The sequence below is a fragment of the Giardia intestinalis genome, chromosome 1 (assembly GCF_000002435.2).
Source record: "Giardia intestinalis strain WB C6 chromosome 1, whole genome shotgun sequence".
In the NCBI taxonomy this organism is placed as follows: domain Eukaryota; phylum Fornicata; order Diplomonadida; family Hexamitidae; genus Giardia; species Giardia duodenalis.
This window is the reverse complement of record NC_051856.1, coordinates 1,367,034-1,388,700: the sequence shown is the minus strand read 5'-3', so window position 1 is coordinate 1,388,700 and position 21,667 is coordinate 1,367,034. Positions and strand designations below refer to the sequence as shown.

Here is a 21,667-nt window from a genome sequence, read left to right as displayed (position 1 = left end):
AGAGTCATAGAATTGTCTTCATACTCCGCTCCCGTGAGTAAATGAGTTATATCGTCCAGCCAGTGACCCAGAAGTGGTTTACGAACGTAGCCATAGTACAATATGTGGTCAACGATCAGAGGTTCGAGGTGGCTTGTTATTCCAGCAAAGTGGCATCTTACAGAAATGGGGTTGAAAAGGACATCAACGAAGTCATCCAGGCTCATGCTATCTTCTCAGACGCAGTTAAGGGGGAGTTGCAAAGCGCGGAGAATTTGCAGAAGGCTTTTGGGACCCAGAACACTCTGTCAATTTGCAACCAGATCATCCTCAACGGACGTGTACATCTTTCAGAATTGGAACGCACTGTCGAACAGGAGAGAAAGTTCACTGAGATAGCCTCTATTGTGGCCCTGAGATTAACAAACCCTGCCACGGGGGCTGCATACCCTCGAACCTTGATAGAGTTCGCCATGAAAAATGACCTGCACTACCGCGTAACCCAGCAGCCTGCCTCTGCTCAAGCTGCTCATGTAATTCGACAACTGGAGGAGTTCATGGGAGTGCACTTACCCCAGAAGGTCAACATCTCCGTAGAACTGCCTCTGAGCCACGCCAAGGCATGCATAGCTGTATGCGTGACTGACTATGCACTTACTATTGATCCTGAGAGCTTCATACTGGATGAACAGTCGTGTTTTTACACCGCTACAGTAGGAGCTCAACAATATAAATTTGTCTGCAAGTCCCTTAAGGAGCTGTCAACAGGCTTAGCGCACATATCGTTAAAAGGGACCTCCTCATTCAAGACAAAATAGAGTAATAAAAGCCTGATTTGATCGTTAATTTTCCCACGTACACATGAAAAAAAACTCCGTCCCTCGTTTGAGATCGGTCTTTCCTTATATGCACACAGATACAGTGAAGAAGCGGTACAGAACCCCACGGGTATCAGTGGACGTCTATGGATTAACAGGACGACAATTTGTGGGATTCGTATCAGATCTTCTGATGGCTCACATTGAAAATGCAACTCAACTTCCAAGGCCTCACAGTGGAGAGCCGCAATGCAAGCTAGCTGTCTTTATTGACGCGCTACTCAGCAGATCTGTTGCACCCCGGCAATGCTACGTATATGCAATAATATTACTCCGGCGGTTCATGAGTCGCAATCGCTTCTATCCCCTTACAATCAATAATGTATACCGTATTATGCTGACCAGCGTTATTATTAGCTCCCGCCTCCTGATTGATAATCCACCTACACTCGAGCAATGGAACGAGTTGTCACTTTCACACTACGGACCCGATATGCTTGCTGTATTTGAGCAGGAGTACTTGCAGAACATAGATTGGGATACCTTGGTTTCCTTTTCGGAATACTCTGCCTTTATGCAGCGTCTAGACGTTCAGGCTGTTCTGAGAGCCTGCATTCTCGATAGCAGTCATCAGATTTACCACATTGCCCTCCCTGCAGACGAAATTACAAGGCTCAGTGCTGTGGAGCCCGTTGTGTTGTTTAATAACTGATGCTCGCTACAAGCTCTGCGCGATTTACACGACCTTTTTATGACGTTTGTGATGCGCATTTCCATATGAATTTGATGTCTCCGCCTTTTCGCTTATTTGTATCTGGTGATGAGAGAAGATTAGGTGATAAAAATAAGAGGGGAAGACAAAAATGAAGATATTTGATCATTGCCCGGCGTTTTCACGTCTTGCTGTTCACGGATGGCCATGGATGGTAGTCATTATTGCTGCTCCAATGGGGGTCATGTACGCAGTGCGAGCTTACTACATGACTCAGCATGGGATGGACTCCCTGACTGCGACGGTGCGAGGTGGACTCTTCGCGGTAGGGGTCGTAAATGTTTTACTCCTCCTCTTCCTTCTTGTTGCGTCGGACTTCCTCTATCGGCTCACAGAGCTCAGAAAGACTAGCCGAAAAGAAAAGTCAGAGTAAAATTCCTTAATTGCGACCGTAATATGACTAAAAAACTCAATGTAAGGAGGGTGGATATGAGGCCTATTTCCGATCCCTCATCTTTGCAATCGAATGCGACACAGCAAGACGATCAAGCACTTATTACAATCCGAAAGGATTGTGATGTCCGCGAAGAGCGATGCATTTCATTGGCGCAAGTGGCGCAATTCAACCAATCGGCCATGTTCCAGCTTTTTGGCGTAGCCCCGATTATTCTTCAAAATGGAGAGGCTGTGAATTTGACTAGTACAGATCTGGTCCACGTCTTGGGTGCGCTCTGTTTGAAAACACCAGCTGCTTGGTATAGCCTCGTTACTTTTGTTCTTAAGAGCAGCATCGACCTTATTACCTTAGCTGCCCTTGACCATAGCACCTTGCTTTCCGAGGCGGTCTCGTTAGACGTTCTTCTGGAGCTGTTCTATAGCACAGGCCTCCTCGGTCTATCTGGAAGAGCTTACTATTGTGCAACGCATTTACTTACTCTTGGGTCTCACAGTATCTTTGGCTCTGGTAATGTTTTGCTTGTGGTGAAAGGTGGACGTGAAATCCTCGAGGACCTGGCCATGCCTCCTTCAGCTCTGCAGCGTGTTCGCCTTGTGGCCTCTCCGTCAACCAGAAGGAGGATGGTCAAACTGACGTTGCCACCCTTCTACGTTGAGGCCAATTTGCAACCAGATCAGGCTTTTAGTTCTGCTCCTTCTACAAGTCAAGTCAAGGAATTTGGTCTCATAACTCGTGTAACTTCTACATCGTTTTCAGTTACTACAACCTCCTGCATTTATGCTAACCTCGCCTTGGATCTTCTTCCATATAATTGTAATTCAGGCATAGCCTCTGTTGACCCTTTTTCAGTTTTGCTGCAGGGTGTGCTCCTTACTACTGAACCGGTGGTACAACAAGCGTCCTCGGGTACCCAACGTGTTGTTACATCTGTTCGCCTTTATCCCACCTACTTGAGCGAGTTTGTGGAGATTCTGTCTATAGAGCCATGTGTTCCTTCCAGCGGAGCTTCTGCTCATACTAAAAAGCTAGAGGATCAGCCATTGTCTATCAATCAGTCGCCTGCTTTCACCGCCCACGCCAGCTCCACCAAGGCTGAGAAAGTTGAGCCGTCAAAGGCTCTGAGAGACACATTTTGGGCTGCAGTTGCCCTCCGTGTTACCGTTGCGGGCTATAGCTTTATTATTCTGGCCATTAGCAGGCTATCGCGGCTATTGTACGAGGTTCTTGTACAAATAGGATCACCTTTGTATTGTCTGTGGACAGCCTCTAACCTATGCGTTATGGATTTATATGTCTCTAGCGAGACCCCGTCTCTGCTACCGTCGTGGAGCATTCGAGCATCCTCTTTGCTTCACACTGGCTTACTTATAGTTGATATTCAGCTGCCTATTCGATTCTATGGAAAAGTTGACAATGATACCTCTGACTTGTTATTAGAAATAGCAACTACGGGCCGTGAGCATCAACTTTTCAACATATCAGCTGCACAGTATAAAAGCCTGATCGGTTTCATTACCAGAACTGCACCCGTTTCCATTGACTTGGACGTCAAGACCATAACCTCACTGTGGTCTGATGTACGTGTAGCTCAATTCTCCGCCACTAATCAGCATATCACTAGCAATAGCCTTGCCGCTAGCAATATTAGCAAATCCCCGCTGCTTTACTCGCAATCCTTTGCAGGAATATATTCGCACTTATCTTGTCTTCCCGGTGTGTCTTGTCAGAGTTGTTCATCCGTGGAAGAGCACGAACTGCTTCTTCGCACTGGGGAGGTGTCCTGCAGTCTGTGCGGAGGTCTCAGTACTTGGACTGCCGTTGTCTGTGCACACGTAGCCCGCTTTACTATTCCCGTACCTTTCGAAGTTATTTGGTATGCTAACGCGCCCTTGGTCTTCTTATCCAGTAACACCCCTCTAGGTGGAGAGCTTAGCCCAGGAAATTCTAATGCTGTCCGCGAAAGGGTGCTTGAGGCCATGCTTTCTCATGGGATCAATAGAAGCAATTCTTCGGCTCCCTGTGTTTTTGTCCATACCAACACGCTCATGTGTGCTATTCTACGATACATTTCCTTGTCTGAGAGAGCAGGATCTTCGCACTTAGCAGACTCCAGTGATTTTCCAATTCTAGAAGAAGGTGATTCTTTGTTAGGACAGTGCACTTGTGCTGAGTTATTCTTTAACGGCAAGAGCATATGCCTTACTGAAATAGAAGTTATCTCTCTGCGCTGTAAAGGAACTGGCTTCATTTCTTTCGACACCAGTTTCACGCCCTTGCTTCGTGATGAACAGACTCCGGCGAAGCCCGTTTTGCCTGCGATTTCATCTGTCCCCGATTTGCTTATAGATGTCCCTGGCTCTCCTGCTAATCCGTTTCTCATAAGTAACGGTATCAATCTGAGTACTCCGAAGTATTACTTTGATCAGAGCCCAGAGAGTCTATTCGATCCCACGTTTCTGGAGGAGGCATCGAATCCACCTTCGCCTTCTACTTCTATTTGCCTATCTCAGCAGCAGTCCTTCTCCGTCCCGCAATTTAAGACCTCTGTGGAACAAGGACCTTCCGGTGTGTACCATCGTGTCGACTCGGGGTTACTATTTCCATTGACAAACAGTAATAGCAATAGCATGCTGTTGTTTCCGGCAATTGATGCCCCGGCCCCCGTTTCGAACAACCCCTTTATTACCTCTAGCGCAGTCTCCACCCCAAAGAGGACCTTCTTTCCTGTCATTACAAATATCACTGATGTGTCAGAGTTATCATCTGATGTGCGTACGCACAGCTACTTGAATCCGCAGACAGCTAGTGATACGACCCGTACAAACGGCCTTTCCTGCTACGACGAAAACCACTCCACAACTGGTAGCTTCCACGAGTCTGTAGACCTACTTGCTACGCTTGATTGTTCACGCCACTTGTTCTTTTCTCAAGGTATGAGTAACATCTCACTAGAGGGTCTGCGTTCTGTTGTGGGGTATGTCCGCTATCATTTTCCTAGCTTTAACTTGGCCGTCATTTCATTTGAGGATCCTCTCCGGGTAGACGGCTGGGTTCATTCCCTCGCTATTTGGACTGTTCCGGCTTCCATGCAAAACAGTAGGATATGCTATAGAAAGACCCCGTCCGCTCAGAGCAAGCAAGGGAAAAACGTACATGATGATACGCCGGAATTTAAGCGTCCGTTTTTCGCTAGGGCACGTGTCCGCTGCACAGTTGTGCCATTTAATGGGACAAGTGCAGTCTATATAGCGTTGGACGTCCGCTTTTTGGACTACTACAATCCATGTGACGGAGTTCTGGCAACAAAGGATCTTTGGGGCAAGATGAAAAGGGGGAAAAGGCAAGCTGTGGAAGGAGCAGCGACGTCTGCTCGGGTTATCCACGCAAGTGTGTATTGGCAGGAGAGTACCAAAAGAGCGGAGACGCACACCTCATTTGGCTTTGTCCGATTGTGTAATGGCTACGAGCGCCATTTCTCTACCAACACTCCAACGAATTATCTGGGCCACCTGGTGACTATAACGCTTACTTCACATAATAAGACCCACAGGAATACGTGCGAATTGCATGGATCTCTTTTGCGACCACCCATTCAGCAACATTGGTTAATAGGTCGTGTAGTGCTCCTTCTTAGGGGCAAGGAGTGCGAGCAGCTAGGTCAGCACGTTCTGGACCTGATGAACAGCAGCTTTCGAACCAAAATAGTATCTCCTACTATTGAGACCCCAGGAAAGCTATCTAAAATGACACTTGTCATGGGCTTTATCATAACAGAGTACTACCAGAATACTCACGTGGATTGCAGCTTCTTTCGCCTTATTTTACCAAAGTTAGTGGCAGATCGGCTTGAGGTTGGGATGCTGTTGCGCTACACCTTGAAGGAGGGAGCATATCACAAGGTGATGGATATATCCGATAGCCTTTACTCTTCCCCGTGCGGACTTCTTAATGACATCTTGGATGCTGACGAGACCAAGAACAGTGAGCTGTATGAATTTAATGTGCTCCCAAATGGCACGCATGTCTATGTAATCGACCAAGCCACACCTCCTGATATGCTAGAGGGGAACTCTCGAAGACTCTCTTGCTGGGCCGTTGATAACATATCATTTGTCACTGACACATTCAAAGGCAGATACCGGTATATCGAATCCCGCAAGTGCCGAGGCATAGAGCCAGAGGAGTCCTTCTTCGTGCGCTACGGGCGTTATCTGTCGTCCAATCGTGCAACGCTCATATACTTGCCTAGGCCAGCCTTAGAAATACAGCCGTCCTTATTCTCTCAGTCTGAGATCTACTTTTACATGGTGCACTTTGTTTACAACGAGCAGAAGTCAGGCGTATCAGCAGAGGCAAATTCACTCGTAAAGAGTGTCACTAAAGAGAGGGTACTCGGACCCAAGGTTGGTCGCATCCATCCCTTAAAACTCCCTTGGATAGGGCACAATAACGTGGTTTATCTATTCATCCCTGAATCAATAAGCTCTATCATCTCTTCAACTGATATTCTTACTTGCTTACTGCAATGTGTTGTACCGTCGGAGAAATTTAGCTTCAAGTCCCCCGATTATATGGGACCGTATATCGTTCCCACTATCGCTCTTCTTATGCTCCATAGTAGGCTGTTTGTGTATGCGCGACAAATCTTAAAAGTGGAGGAGTTTTCCAGCGCCCAGAGATGGGCGCGTTCTATAATGAATGGTGTCACAACAGGTTCTATCCCAGTTGTCGCCAGTGATGCTCGCCTGAGTCTCAAGTTTACCAGAGAACTATTTATGAACGGAGTTGACGCTCTCCAGCTCGAGACTATAGAATCCCCAGCATCCCCCACGACTTCTTCTCTGCAACTTTCTCCGGTGAAAAAGTTTAATAAGTCTTGCTTCTGGTGCTATACTGTTCAAACAATCTCAGTTCGGAACCCCTCAGTACACGCCACGGAATTTCTTGGTCCACGTACACCTACACCCGCAGAAGTTAAATCTACGTACCCTTGTAACAGCCTAGAGTTTTAGGGTCCTTGTCACAAATCGTCTCAAAGAAAAAATGGTCCAGAGGCCCCTTGTCTTTTCTGTGTACCTCGAAGCAAGGTACCTTGGTGTCTCAACACCTGAGGACTTCGAGCGCTTGATCCAGCTATTTCTAATGACAGAAACCGGTAACAATGACGTTTTGCAGTTTGCTGAGGCCACGCAGCAACTGTTTAGCGACGCATCAGCAGAGCTCCACAAGCAGAGTGGACAGGATCTGCGGCTTTCAGATCTTGCCTCTATGCTCGAAGCCGTTGACGACGAGATTCTGCTGCGCCTTGTAACCGCATTATGGTCTGCTACTGTGGATCGCCTAGTCGACGACCCACAGCCGTGGAAGGATGCCTTCTCTGACCTGCTACTTGTGCTTGGACTCTATCCGTCTGGAAGAGTGCAGAGGCTCTTTATCACCCAAGACGAGATAGTGCTGCTCCTTCTTTCGATACTGAAGCCGCAGGAGGCAGATTCAGCAGAGAACCTGATACGGATGGCAGCCAGAGAGCTCTCCAAGATGAAATGCAGGCGGGGCTGTCTGTCTCTGTCGCATTTTATCAACCATCTTACACAGCAAGGCATCGATGGCCGGGCTCTCACGGGCACCGTGTGTATACTAAGAAACATGAGTTCGGAAGTGTCATTCACTGATTGTGCCATGAAGGCGCTTCAAAGTTTAGGGGTGGATGAGGAAGAAGGAGATGCGATCTTGCAGGCTGTTCTATGCAGTCCAAAGTTCCAAGAGCTGAGGTACGGCGTACCCATTGATAGTGATCTCACAGCGCAGATTACCACGTTGTATCTCAGCGATTGTGGCTTCCAGCGAGGGGAAGGGGGTGTAGAGGATTCTAGGCGTGGTCATGTAGAGATGATCTTCGAGCATATCAACATGTTGTACTTACAGAACCTTGAGGATTTTCTGCATAAATTGAACTCTAGTGAAGAGGGGATTCAGGACCAATATCTTGCCAAGGTCGTGGATCCTGATCCAATAGATGGCATGCGCTGGGAAGACTTGAATATAGACGAGCTCATCATGCAAGCAGACTGGGTAGAGCTGCCTTTGGGAGGGAAGACGGAATAGCTTTCTTTTCCATTTAAATAATTTTTCAAAAAATAAAGGATGAGCATAGTGATGCGCAATATGGAGTCTTCCCTTCGGAACGCGGAGTCCCTAGCGGTAGGCCAGACGAGCTCATCCACAGGAGCAAAATACAAGACTGAATTTTGTAATTGCTTTGCAGAGTTTGGTAGATGTGATTATGGGGACCGTTGCCAATTTGCCCACTCCATGGAGGAGTTTCAGCATAGGCGCAGAAGCAATGTGAAGGATATGAAATTGTGCACAGATTTCATCACGCATGGATACTGCCCGTATGGTCGACGCTGCAATTTCCTGCATCAATCCCCGGATGGGCTAGTTTGCGACACCACGCAGCCCACACTCTTTAGCGAACCCTCTCACATAGACCAATCTGTTATTGCTGCATACAACAAATTCCTGCGGGAGTCTCGACAGGACGAGCCTTCGAGCCGTGTCGTCATAGCTCACCAGATCAAGGAAGGTCCTGGGTGCAGCATTAGGTTTTCAGATACGTACGTAGAGGCAGAGTCTCTCCTGTGTCGGGACGGTGAGACGTCGCCTGATAAACCAGGGCATGCACACATAAGTGTCTCAAAACCCGGAGCAGCCACAGCCAAGTAAATTATTTTCAGATGCCGGCTGCCTTTAGGCGCCCCGGGGCCTGCACCAGGGAGGGCTCTCTGTTCATCGTTGAGCTCTGCCTTACGTGTATCGCAGTAATAGGAACCCTCCAATCTGTTATTGGAATTATTGCGCAATCACTTCCACTTGTGGGTGTCATGGACTATAGTTCACCAATAGGCCCGTGGATGATTCTCTGGATGGCTGTTGCCAATGCTCTTGATGCATTTTCTGTGCTCTTTGAACTTATTGCCGTGATATTTTTCAGAAACCGTAAGTCTTCTCTTGAGTTAATCTTTATCAGTGTCATAGCCGTATTGAAGATAGGAGTGGATATATTTATGACATATGCTCTTAGGTATGTCTCCGCAGCAGTGGTCTATTTAAGTACAGCCATCCTTCTACACATAAGTGTTCTCTGGATTTCTGCACAAAGTCATTTATCGCACAAACTTCGCAACACTCAGACTGCTCCATCTACTACCGCATCTCTGCTTTCGGAAACACCAATCGAGAGTTTAACCCCAAGCCAATCCACCAGGGCGGAGGTGGCCTGCTTTGACCCCTCAAAAGTATCTGATGGCGGTTATAATGGGGCTCAATGTGAAGGTGATAACGCGCTACTCTTCGACCAGCCTGAGGTTGAGGACGTTCTTAGTACTGTCGAGCAACCAAAGACATCCAGACTATCTAATATCCCAGTAACGGCACGATTAGCAATAGTAGCAATCCTATTAATTTTATCCCTTTGTATCCACATTTTTCTTTGCTCACAGACTTACTTATTGGCCACGTCCTCCTCAAAATCCCTGACAAGCCGCTCAGTTATCCTGTATAGTTATGTTGATGATGAGATGCAAACAGGAAGATACATATCTTCGGCGAGTCTCGACATCGCTAGGTCTACTCAAGAAGATTCAGGCACTTACAGTTGCATAACTATTATGCTTCATGATCAAGGGCAGGACAGCACCACCCTTCTACCTCTGGCTCGCAATGCATCGGCACTGGACCCATATGGGTGCCTTTATGTCCTCGTAGATAGACCCGGATATGGGTCATCCAGTGTAGGGAAGTATCCTCTGGAGCTTGTCACAGAGGCCAAGATGGTGAATAATATAGCTCTTCTGCTCGCAGCTGAGTTGATATTTGACCTTCGCGAGCGTTGCCAGCTGCCTGCAAGATACAATCCTGACTCGAAACAATATGAGTTGACTGATGCTCGACATATCGAGGCTTGCTTTGCCAAGCAAAATATTTCCACAGAATTAATTTCACAGAGGGTGAGATTTACCTGCGTGGGCCATGGTAGCGGGACCTCGGTGTGTCTCACTTGGGCTAAGCTGGCAGCCAGAGCCTTACAAACTCTTGTAGTACCAGTGGATGAGGTAGTTGGAATAGACTACTTCCCACAACATCTTGTTTTAGAAGCGTTATTTGGTGTTAATGCCTCAGCAGCTATCTTGCAGAATGAGGAAGGAAAGTTAGAACCTGTAAAGTCGGTAATCGCCTCCTTTAGCTTGGCTAGTTACGTATATGACACAGGAAAGTACACAGAGATACACGACTACGTGATGCATCTTTCAGACATGGTCCCCGATGTTGAAATATCTAAAGCTGGCCAGTTTCGTAGACGAACATCTCTGTGCACCTTTTCAGAGGGGTATATGGCGTCAATTTCTCAGGCTGCAGCGCACAACTCCCAAGCCATCAAATTGGATGAGTTCGTCTCAAACGGTCTCTCTCTGCCAAATACTACTTTCTCTCTTCTAATTATCTCTGCGTATGATTGCACAAGGGGTCCGTCAACGATAGAGTGTGATCTATTTGGATCTGATGAAGAACGTGTGGAGGTCCTTACTAGGGTTGCCGAGGCCCTGCAAGTCGAACTCTCAGACACCACTACAGAAGTATATCATGGAGCACCCTGTGACTTGTGGTCTGCGCCCCGCACTATAGCAGGCTGGCTGGTGAATGCATCCTCCCAGAGGACGCTAATTAAATGAAGGTATAGGAGATCACAAATGTGCTCCGGCCAGGCGATCAGAGGAACTCTTTGGCTCTGGTACTTTCGCTGCCCATAACACGTAGCTGGCGCTCCGTTGACTTTGGGTGAGCTTAATTTTTTGGTTATAAATGCTGAAAGATATCTCGCCCTCAGAACGGTGGTTTAGCGACGTAAGTAATGCGTGGGCGAGACGTTTAAGATTCGATACAGGTACGAAGTATCATTTGCTCATCTAGATGGAATAAATCGAACTTTGATGATGAGCGTGTGGCTATAGGGGATCTTGTATGGCAGAATTGTGGTCTCACCTTGCAGTTTTTCTTCGTTCACAGTGTGCGCCGCTCTTCGCTTCTGAAGCCCGCCCAGCACATAGTTCAGGGTTCAGTGCCAGAGACAGGAGACCGTGGGCCTGAGCAGAGGAGCAAGCGCAGGATGAGACTATCTTTCGGACACTCCTTACTGCTATTAGCTAATGTTCGAAAAAATTCTCTTCGCAAACTGCATATTGCAATTGGCTTGGGCAGCGTGCCTGGAAGATGATGGAAATCCGGGGACTCATGACACTACTAAGTGTAAAAAGGGTCACTGTGATGTATCCATAGGAGAACAGCCTTATTGCTCAAAATGTTCCGTGGATAACGAACACCTTGTTGACGGAACGTGTGTAGTGAGTGCAACGGATCAAGCAAATACGAAGTGCATTGATCCAGTTGAAGGAAAGTGCGGATCTTGTAAAGATGGATACTTCATGTACAAAAGCGGATGCTATAATTCGGGAGGTTCTCCAGGGAACGAAATGTGTACTAGTGCACCTGAAGGAAAATGTAGCACTCCTGCAGCTGGATACTTCATCATTCCAACAACAGATGCAGACGCCTCTCATCAATCTGTCGTGTCGTGCAGTGACAGTGAGGGAGCGAACGGGAAAAGCGACAAGATTTATAAGGGCGTGGAAGGATGTGCTGAATGCACACTAGATAACTTAGCTACCACCGCGACCTGTACTAAGTGTACGACTGACTTTCTACACGCCCCAATCGAAGGTGGAACTGCATGTCTGACTGAATGCCCGGAAGGATACTTCGGGCACACAGCAACAAGTGGAAAGCAGCTAAAGACTTGCCAGTCGTGTAGTTCGCCTGAAGCAAGCTTAATTCCAGCCGCGACAGGGGTGCCAAATTGTGTCAAATGCACATATGATACTAAGGTTGTCTGTGAAAAATGTGATCAAGACAAATATCTGAAGACAGAATCGGGGACAACCTCTTGTGTTAGCGCAGAGGAGTGTAAGGATGGATTCTTCCCCACAGCCGATGCACAGGGCAAGAAGGTGTGTGCTAAGTGCAGCGATACTGTCAATGGTGGCATAGAGGATTGTGCAAAGTGCTCTCTCAAGGCAACTCCTGCAAGCGCAGGCCCACTAATCACGTGCTCTGAGTGCACCACTCACAACCTGAGCCCCCTGAAGGACGCGTGTCTAACAGCCTGCCCTGCCGGGATGTATGCCAACAGCAAGGTGTGCACCCCCTGCCACGAGTCGTGCGCAAGCTGTAGCAATGACGCAGAAGCGTCGTGCACGGCCTGCTATCCGGGGTCTGTGCTGAATCGGTCGTCTGGTGACACAGGAGCGTGCATAAAAGAGTGCACGGGAAGGTACGCAGAGAACTGCGAGGCTGACCAGTGCAAGGCCGTCGTAGGTGGCTCCAAGTACTGCAGCAGGTGCAAGGCCGGATACGTCCCAGTGGACGGCGTCTGTGTGTCGACAACGACAAGGGCGCCGACTGGATGCACGCCGGGTGACGGAGTATGTACTGCGTGTACAGGCTCATACTTCCTGCAATCGGGTGGGTGCTACAGCGCCGGAGCCTTTCCGGGTAATACGCTGTGCACAACGGCTAGCGATGGAAAGTGCCAGACATGTGCCAATGGGCAAGCAGCAGATACCACTTCGGGTTCCTGCCCGGCGTGTCCGGATGGGTGCTCAAAGTGCGCGACTAGTGGTAGTCCCAAAGCATGCTCAGAATGCCTCCCCGGATACTATAAGTCCGGAAGTAGCTGCGTGAAGTGTGATGCTAGTGCCAACGGAATAGTTGGTGTGCCTAATTGCATAAGCTGCGCTCCTCCGGCTGGTGGTAGTGGCTCTGTTACTTGCTATGTCAAAACAGACGGCACTAGTGGTGGTGATGATAACACCGGTGGTAGTACAAACAAGAGTGGCCTCTCCACAGGGGCCATAGCAGGGATCTCCGTTGCTGTGATTGTTGTTGTAGGTGGTCTCATAGGCTTCTTGTGTTGGTGGTTCATATGTAGAGGGAAGGCGTAACTTAGGTAGTAAACGCGTTACTTTATGTAGCCTATGTAGATGTGCTGCTGGGGCTATCTGAGCGCGGTCCAGAGATCGTGTGGGTAATCATCGCTCCTTCCTGACCAGTCCAGAGACGATGGCTGGTTGTGAATAATATAACGAGAGAATCCTCTCCAGTGATACATCCAGAGCCTGGTGCGCTCCTCGGTCGTTCCACAAGCGTGTGCTCAGACCGAATGCGTACATCGGTCCTTTAGGGGTTCAGCTTACTTACCCATCTGCGTCGTCCACCAGTGGCGCCTCTCCTTGGTCTTCCTTCACGGTGGGTGAAGCTCTGGTCGCCGTCTTTTTTAGATGCTCCCGTCTGACTCGGTGATTGCTGTCGGGGCTCTCCACTGGCCGCCCCTCGGTGTCCATCCGGCTGTGGCTCGAGTCAGTGCTCTACAGTCGCGGTCGCTTGGGTCCCAGCGGGTTCGGATGATGGGTGAGGCGGGGTATGGGGCGGTGAGGGCTGGAGGGGACTGGGAGTGATGTCTGTATGTGCCCCTGGGTCTGATGGGCCATTGGGGTGGTGGGTGATCCCCGCTCTGTTTGCCAAGGTGGTTGTGTCTGATCCCCAGCCTTCGTTGCACTCCCGAGACACAGACACCGACGATCGTGTCGTGTCCCCCTGACTGAGCGCCTCCCTTGGCCTCTGCATGCCTCAGGCAGTACTACCTCTCTGTTTGACTAGTACGTGAAGGGTGAGGCAGGCTATCGTAGCCTCTCCTGTTGCTCTGTGCGGGTCTGCTGGGCCCCTGGCATGCCCTGTCCAGTGCCTCGACGGGGGTAGTTCACCTCGGGCTAGCAGGGGCATGGATGACCCTGTGGATGGGATGGGGTTCTCTCAGGCCTCTAGTGTGATGGCCCAGAAGACTGGCACGGTGGGGTACCGGGTGGCTGCACTGTCCCCGTGGTCAGCTGTGCTGCTCCTGGTGGATCCTCGTTGTGGAGTGCTGTGTGTTGTTCATAGGCAGAGGTGAGCCCCCTTGGTCTCAGGATGCTCTACCATCAGAGAGGAGCACGCTGAGGATCACCCAACATCACCTGCTGTGCCTGTTCGGGAGTTCTCGGTGTGGTCTACCAGGACCTTGACACCTCCTCGTGGCTCTGATGACCCCTCGGGGAGAGCCGGGGTGTCCTATACTGAGGGGTGTGCACCTCCCTGCATGAGCTGGGCCCCACTGCACTGCCCTTAAGGAGGTCTGCTATGAGAGGCAGTGGGATGATTGACAGCCCCTCAGAGTGCGGTGGAGGGTGCTCGTGGTCGTCTCTGTGATCGGGCATCACTCTGATGGTTGGCTCTGTGCCTTATGGTGCTCAGAGGTCACCTGTGTTCCATCGCTTGCTGGACAGCCGGCCTCTTGTGTCATCCGAAGGTCTCCTCACTCCTCTGGTCGCTGTCCCCTCGGGTCATCGGTGGAGGCCAGCGGAGCCTTCGGTGAGTCTGGTGCCTGCTATAGGTGTCATGGGGGTGGATGGCAGCTATCAAGGCTCTGCCACTGCTCGCCTGCCTGGAGTGTGCCTCCCTTGGGCCTGCTCTGCTGTAGTGTTTGAGTCCTCTGGCTTCCTATCAGGTCCTGGTTGTGAGGGTGACCCCACCTGGCCTTCTGATGCCCCTGTGGATGGGCATAGCAATGTGTCTGGCTGGGGATCTCTAGTGCCCGTGTCTGTTGCTGCCTCTCGGGTGCTCGGGTGGTTGCCTGACACTCTCGTACGGGGCACAGTCAGCGTGTCCCGAGCAGACTCCAGTCCTCTCTGGGTCCACACAGTCTGTTCGTGTGTGGATGGTCCTCCTGCACTCATGTCCATCTGTGCACACTGTCACTCAGCCTCGAGAGCAGACCAGTGCAGTCACCAGGGTTGCTGTCAGAGGGAGTCGTCTGCCACTACCATCGCTCGAGCAGACTCTACAGCTCAGGCTGGTTGCTGTGCACTCTCATGGCAGGGCTGCTTGACTCCCCTTGGTCACCCTCTCTGTCCCGGTGTGCACGGCTCCTGAGTGTTGTCTGGGTGGAGGCACTCACAGACCACGAGCACACAGAGGGGTGAGTCACAGATGGACAGCCCCCAGTCACCACAGCTGCGATCACCCCACCACCCCAATGGCCCACCAGACCCAGGGGCACATATGAACACCGCCCCCGGTCCCACCAGTCCCCTCCGGCCTCACCGCCCCAGCAACCCCAGCCTCCCCACCAGCTGGCCCACTGGGACCCAGGTAACCGCGACTGTGGGACCACTGCCCAGAACCACAGCCGGATGGACACCGAGGGGCGGCCAGTGGAGAGCCCCGACAGCAATCACCGAGTCAGACGGGAGCATCTAAAAAAGACGGCGACCAGAGCTTCACCCACCGTGAAGGAAGACCAAGGAGAGGCGCCACTGGTGGACGACGCAGATGGGTAAGTAAGCTGAACCCCTAAAGGACCGATGTACGCATTCGGTCTGAGCACACGCTTGTGGAACGACCGAGGAGCGCACCAGGCTCTGGACATATCATTGGAGAGGACTCTCTCGTTATATTATCCAAAGTCGACCTTTGTCTCCGGACTGGCCAGGAATTGAGCGAGGGTCACTCGTGAGACCTCTGGACCACACCCAGACGAGGGTCCCATCAGCAAAGCACCGGAAACAACCAGTGAGTGGAGTGAATCATCAGCATATAAAGCCTATAGATGGTTTTGGTTCAATATAGCCTTGAAGAGAACAACTGATCTGTGTCCCAGTCTGCAAGAAGATTATTCTGAGTGCAACTGTCTATTACAGTGTCATATTTATTCTTGAACAATGACGAGCCTAGGAGTATTAATATGGATTCTAAGTGGACATATAGTCAGATTTACAGTATGATAAAACATATCCGATCCGTGTGAGAGGGCTGATTGGCATCAGTTGCGCCAATTGCAACAGATCCCTCTATCGTCAGATACGGAATATCTCCTAGTTAGATGGACTGAGACTTACATTACTACACATCATTCCTTTGAAATTCTATGGTGAACTCAATTGATTGCCCAATCGGATCTATAATTCACAGTCAATAAAAACCCACATGGCCTCTGCATCCAGCTGCATGCTATCCACTGCCAAAGATACCTGTTCGATTCCTAAGTTTACGCTTGAAAGCCTTCTGCATTGTCTAAGCGAAATACTTGGAAGGGGGGCATCCGGAATCCTTTATGCTCTTGAGGGATACCCAGCCTTAGCTGTCAGAGAGATTCAACTTGATAGTTTCACAGAGGACATTATAAAGGATATACAATGCAACCTGCTTGTTCATACCAGGCTTTCCCACCCACATGTCCTCAGGTGTTACCAGGTACTCTGCGATGGAGAGTTCATCTACGTTGTTGTAGATTGCTACAGGGAAACCATTGAGAGCATGATCAATAGGCATAAAAGAGCGAGGCAGCCTGTCTCCGAACAAGACATTTTTCTCATACTTGAGCAAGTAGCCTCTGGTCTTGCATACCTCTACGACTCGGGGAAGATAGCTGCCAACGGAAAGCCCCTCCCAGTCATCATCCACGGAGGTCTCACACCTACCAGTATCCTTGCTAGTGATAATGGCAAGCACTTTGTCCTCACAGACTACGGGCTTCCCAGAGAGCTCTTACAAAATGGGGTCAGTGCAAGTATCTTTTCCTATTCTGCTCCAGAAGAAGTTATTTATAGCAAACACAGTCCTGCGTCAGACGTTTGGGCTCTTGGCTGCATCATCTATGAGCTTGCCACATTGAGCAGACCAAGCTTTGCAAATAGTGACGATTCACAATCAGCATTCACAAATGACTGGAAGCCGAATCTAACCTCTGTCCAGAGTCCTCTCCTTAGGGAACTCCTCAGATATATCCTTGTTCTAGATCCCGAGGCCCGTCTGTCTGCCAAGGAGCTCGTTAGTCTGGCGAGAGATCAAACGCTAATAGAACTACTGATCAGTAAAGAGCTCAGGACACAGGTGGTATCTCTTCAGCGTGAGTGTGAGATCCTCAAGCAGACACTTGATAGTTCCAACGAGAACCACAGAGCAGAGCTGACTTCTCTCAAGGAGAAGCTCAACAGCAAATCTACTGAAATTAGCTCTCTAAAGAGCATTATCGAGAAGCAGTCAGCTGACATAATTTCCCTCCAAAAAGAGGTTAGGGCCAGATCAAGCAGAATTGATGGCCTTGAAACCCAGTGTAAGGGTTGCATTTCCCAGCTGCAGGCACTTCAAAAGAATAGTCAGCAGCAACAGCAACAGTTCTCTAAAGCCACGGAAGAACTCAGGATGCAGGTTTCTCGGGGTTTTAGGCTAAATAACCTCATTCCCATGTGTGATTCCTCTTGGACCCCGCTTATGCATGCTGTGGTTGTCGGAGATGCGAGAGCGGCTAAGAAGTATATCGACAATAACAGAAATAAGATGAATAAAGACGGAGATACAGCGTTGACACTTGCAGCGAGAATGGGACATAAGGATATTGTGGAGCTCATAGATCCAACTGACAAGGATGGAGTCACGGCACTCATGCGGGCCGCAGATAGAGGGGATGTGGAGGTCGTAAAGCTCTTGATTCCTCTTCAGAAAAGATGTCAGGCTCCAGGGAAAGCCTATATCAATGGGTATACATTATGCAATCGAACAGCGCTTATGGGCGCAACAATATATGGACATACCGATGCTGTAAAGCTACTCATGGAGCATGAGGGAGGCATGAAAGACAACACTGGTTGGACTGCTCTTATGTACGCTGCACTCACTAACCACACTGAGCTTGTAGGGCTTTTAATGAACGTGGAAGAAGGGGCACAAAACAGCGAGGATCGTACTGCCCTCATGTATGCAGCTCAATCTAACAACCAGAATTCAGTTAAACTCTTACTGAAAAAGGAGGCCTGTATGAAAGATAAGAATGGCATAACCGCTCTTATGAGAGCAACGTGCAATAACAATCTAGAATGCGTGAGACTTCTTGCAAGCAAAGAAGGGGACATAAAAACTACTCATAATGTCTATTGGGAAGATGACGATCAGGCCTATCCATCTGAATCAACAGCCTCAGACATAGCCAGGAGGAAAGGCTATAGAGAAGTACTTTCTATTCTTTCTAAGCAGTCCTCAAAATAAGCACATAGTGACTCCAACCACACATTGCAGGACTCCCTGGCGTGTCTTTCAAGTGAGAACAATCCAGCAGTTGGTGAACTCGACTACACTCCCACTAGACAGCCTACTAACAAGAATTTAATAATATAATGAATCATTAAGCTAATTTATTTGTAAATATCTCTACGAGCCACGAGTGTTTGCTTCTAATAGGTTCATATACAAGTACATATACCTTCACACAAACTCTTTGTCCAGTGACATTGATTGTCAGGTGATACGTTCCTGCAATACAGGAATAAGTAAGATATGTCTGCTTTTATTGTACTACGCAGCACGATACTATCTTATGCATGGGCGCGTGCGTAAGTATAATAGTAAATATGGTTTGCAGAGATACCATGCTAAATCATCTGTCTGGTATATTGAGTGCTCCATCAGAACAACAGGGCATACTGTATGAAATCATCCATCAGAAGTTATAGCGCTTATAAGCTCAAAGCTAATGCCTTGTACGATTTAGTCTGCCTTCGTAAATAGGTGCACTCGATGGCGCTAAGTAATTACCAGAAAAGCACAATCCAAGCTGATAAGGTCTTAGGGTAAGTAGCCATGCGTGTGGTGAATAATGATCATACTATTGATACTAATCTTTTGTATGTCGAACATAAGAATGCTTAGTGTTCAACCCGTAGCATGCAGACAATTACTTTGTCTTCCTGAAAGTGACCATGATGTTTCCTAAAAACAGAATGAGCGTAAGAGGTATGCGAACCAGTGCATTCTGTGCTGCATAGTTAAATTTATTAAAAATTAAGTTTGCTAGATAACTCCACTGACACATCGATATGCTAATACTACTACTATTTTCTATTACTTTGGGATGTGCCCTGGGTACACCTTTTACTAACGAACCTGAACATGGAATGGGAATGCGCTTCACCAGACGTGGGCTGGAGAAGTTCTGCCAGAAGGGCTACTCTATCATTCCTGACATTATTTCTGGTCTTCCAGCGTTTCCAGAGATACCCATAACTGTCGGGACTTTGCAGATTACTCTCTCCAATATCAGACCCCGTGCAGTGCGTGTTTCAACCATGAAGGTTTATTTGCAAGATAACAACTTTGTCAAGATGGAGGCCCGGGACGGACTCATGCAGATCTCGATGCGACTCAAGGCAGTCATCACCGGGATCACCGGGACCGTCGACTGCATATTCACCCTCAAGGACTTCGGGGCAGACATCTCTCTGAGGCTCGGAGACGACCCCACCTGCCCGTACCACTTCGGGCTCTCCGAGATATCGAACGTCGTGTACTCGTCTGGGCTTGACATCGATGCCATCGGACTCGACACAGGGGGCTCTGTCCTTGCAACTGCCATCCAAGGCATGGCCCCCACGTTGGAGACCCTAATAAAGGACACTGTGCTGCAGCTCCTCTTTAACACAATCTTCAATTCAATAAAGCAGTCAATGCTCAACCTGCCCTTAGTTGTCCAGATCGACGACTATCTGACTGACCAGCGCTACATCAACGGCATCAATGTCGTCGATAACAAGATAGTGGCAGACCAGGGTGGCTTTTCAATGATCATCACTGTCCCAGATTGGTCGGTTAGAGCTCTCTATCCAAACAAGATCACCTCTCCCCCTCCGAAGACGGTCTACACCGACCGAGACTATGAGTTCTATGTAGACAGGGAATCAGTTAACTCCTACCTGTATGCCTGGCATGTGGCGTATGACAAGTTCAAGGCAGATAGTCTCACTGTCCCGTACAGCACCATCAGGGGGCAGAACATACCCGGTCTTGCAGAGGCCCTTGTGAAGGCCGGACTACTAAGCAGTGTTAGCGACCTTGGACTCGGGGTCACCTTGACTCTATCGATCAGTCCCTCCAAGGATGCCGCACCCCACATACCGTGGATCGGGGCGGCTACACTACCGGTCAACCTCACGGGGGCCCTCTCTGTGACAGCCAGCAAGAGTTCAGACCAAACTTCTGTAACTCTGGCCAACCTTGAGGGCGACGTGCTCTTCTCTTCTGCGGTCAAGCTTAAGAAGTTTACCTACGGGTTTGCCAATGACCAAGTTCGTGCATATGTAGAGTTCCTTGATGTGTACGATATCGCCACCAAGAAGCACAGCGAAGGGATGGACGACCCTGTTCCCCTACTGAAGCGTCTTCTTCTAGATAAGTACCTCCCCCTTGTTAACCCGATTCTGGCCGAGACAGGGGTGGCCCTCATGAACGGGAACTTCATCGACTACCCTACCATCGACACTGTTTATCTGTGCAGCGAGGACAGAGTGCTCTTTGTTGCTGACATCGAGAAGAATCGGTATTTTGCTTAATAAATTGCACTACTGAATTACTCTGCTTCATTATGACGGGCTTTCCAGTTGCTGCCCAGTTGAATTGTCATTCCAGATAGCATCTTCGTTTGTTTAAAAGTCCAGAATTTGGAATTCAGGATTTAGCATTTGGATGCGATCCAGCTCCGGCAAGAAAGAAGGAACTTTGTGTTTCTATACGCTGAGAGCCAATATCTTACTTCTCGTCTTAACTTTCCAAGAATCTTACCTTCTCTTTATTTAATCTTCTCTGAATCAGCCGCTGTCTAGTGAGCCGCTTCAAGCTCATTGCCTACACTGACGACACACTCATCTTTTACAGTGACGACAGTGACGCAACGGGGGTAGCCACAGAGGCGGCAGGCCTGATGAAGCGACATGGCTCGACGGTCAACACTGACAAGTATAGGAACACTGAGAAGCAGGAGGCCTCCTTCCTGGCTGGTCTCAAGGAACGCCCAAGGCAACGGAGAGCCTGAAGCCAGTGATGGCACTAATCACTTGTCACGCTGGTCGAGATGGATCCACACGTGACCCATGTGAATCCCTCGACAAGAGATGGGAGTTGGGGTGCTTGGCTGGCAGAGGCGGACTGATCCTGCCCGCACCGAGAGTGGTGGTCTGGGTCACCTACCTAGGGTCTGCCGCAGCAGCTGGCAGTGCCTGACACCCTCGAGTAGATGAGCGCCAAGCGAGACGACTTCGGTGAACCTGTCCTGATCGCTCTTGATACTTCATATGACACCCTTCAGAGGGGTGGCCCTGGACTGACTGCCTCGACAGACCGAAGCATCATCTCCAAGTGTGCTGTCAGATGGACGCAGCTCACACTGTCAGCCGAGCCAGACGCACTGCACAGGGTGGGCGTCGACATGATCTCGTGCTGGGTGACAGACCACCTCTGCGATCCATGAGCAGAGAGGTGGGCCTCTCCCCCGACACAACGCATGGGAGTGCTCCGCCGGCATCCACAAACGCGTACCACAACCTCAAGATAGAGGCGCATGGGGAGCGCACCCTTGAGAATGGAACAGATGGTGCCCTCCACGAGGAGACGAAGAGGCACCCCGAGGAACGGGGTGGACACCCGGGGTCGTGGCGTGGGATCTTCGTCATGGAGCACCAGGGCCTTGGATTCTGTGGAGGCCAGATCGTCGCGACTGACGCAAGATCC

The 21,667-nt window shown here is 49.5% G+C and overlaps 10 protein-coding genes across 10 annotated transcripts; all 10 read left to right on the top strand.

Annotated features, from left to right (window-relative positions):
• Positions 1-41: 41 nt before the first annotated feature.
• GL50803_0022802 (Shwachman-Bodian-Diamond syndrome like protein) lies at positions 42-797 on the top strand (the record flags this gene model as incomplete). The annotated part of the gene is made up of 1 exon (XM_001709005.1): positions 42-797. The coding sequence occupies one exon, from the start codon at positions 42-44 to the stop codon at positions 795-797; it is 756 nt and encodes a 251-aa protein (XP_001709057.1).
• Positions 798-885: 88 nt separating this feature from the next.
• Positions 886-1,509, top strand: GL50803_006584 (Cyclin family protein; the record flags this gene model as incomplete). The annotated part of the gene is made up of 1 exon (XM_001709006.2): positions 886-1,509. One exon carries the CDS (start codon positions 886-888, stop codon positions 1,507-1,509), a length of 624 nt encoding a protein of 207 aa, XP_001709058.2.
• A 151-nt stretch (positions 1,510-1,660) lies between these two features.
• GL50803_006583 (uncharacterized protein) lies at positions 1,661-1,942 on the top strand (the record flags this gene model as incomplete). Its single annotated transcript, XM_001709007.1, has 1 exon — positions 1,661-1,942. The coding sequence occupies one exon, from the start codon at positions 1,661-1,663 to the stop codon at positions 1,940-1,942; it is 282 nt and encodes a 93-aa protein (XP_001709059.1).
• A 23-nt stretch (positions 1,943-1,965) lies between these two features.
• GL50803_006582 (uncharacterized protein) lies at positions 1,966-6,978 on the top strand (the record flags this gene model as incomplete). The annotated part of the gene is made up of 1 exon (XM_001709008.1): positions 1,966-6,978. The coding sequence occupies one exon, from the start codon at positions 1,966-1,968 to the stop codon at positions 6,976-6,978; it is 5,013 nt and encodes a 1,670-aa protein (XP_001709060.1).
• A 31-nt stretch (positions 6,979-7,009) lies between these two features.
• On the top strand, positions 7,010-8,071 carry GL50803_006581 (uncharacterized protein; the record flags this gene model as incomplete). Its single annotated transcript, XM_001709009.1, has 1 exon — positions 7,010-8,071. The coding sequence occupies one exon, from the start codon at positions 7,010-7,012 to the stop codon at positions 8,069-8,071; it is 1,062 nt and encodes a 353-aa protein (XP_001709061.1).
• A 39-nt stretch (positions 8,072-8,110) lies between these two features.
• On the top strand, positions 8,111-8,692 carry GL50803_0020802 (Zinc finger domain; the record flags this gene model as incomplete). Its single annotated transcript, XM_001709010.1, has 1 exon — positions 8,111-8,692. The coding sequence occupies one exon, from the start codon at positions 8,111-8,113 to the stop codon at positions 8,690-8,692; it is 582 nt and encodes a 193-aa protein (XP_001709062.1).
• Positions 8,693-8,703: 11 nt separating this feature from the next.
• Positions 8,704-10,698, top strand: GL50803_006579 (uncharacterized protein; the record flags this gene model as incomplete). Its single annotated transcript, XM_038046313.1, has 1 exon — positions 8,704-10,698. One exon carries the CDS (start codon positions 8,704-8,706, stop codon positions 10,696-10,698), a length of 1,995 nt encoding a protein of 664 aa, XP_037901658.1.
• A 474-nt stretch (positions 10,699-11,172) lies between these two features.
• GL50803_0087628 (VSP) lies at positions 11,173-13,023 on the top strand (the record flags this gene model as incomplete). Its single annotated transcript, XM_001709011.1, has 1 exon — positions 11,173-13,023. One exon carries the CDS (start codon positions 11,173-11,175, stop codon positions 13,021-13,023), a length of 1,851 nt encoding a protein of 616 aa, XP_001709063.1.
• Positions 13,024-16,099: 3,076 nt separating this feature from the next.
• On the top strand, positions 16,100-18,157 carry GL50803_0017510 (Kinase, NEK; the record flags this gene model as incomplete). The annotated part of the gene is made up of 1 exon (XM_001709012.1): positions 16,100-18,157. One exon carries the CDS (start codon positions 16,100-16,102, stop codon positions 18,155-18,157), a length of 2,058 nt encoding a protein of 685 aa, XP_001709064.1.
• An 827-nt stretch (positions 18,158-18,984) lies between these two features.
• On the top strand, positions 18,985-20,493 carry GL50803_00113130 (uncharacterized protein; the record flags this gene model as incomplete). Its single annotated transcript, XM_001709014.1, has 1 exon — positions 18,985-20,493. One exon carries the CDS (start codon positions 18,985-18,987, stop codon positions 20,491-20,493), a length of 1,509 nt encoding a protein of 502 aa, XP_001709066.1.
• Positions 20,494-21,667: the final 1,174 nt, after the last annotated feature.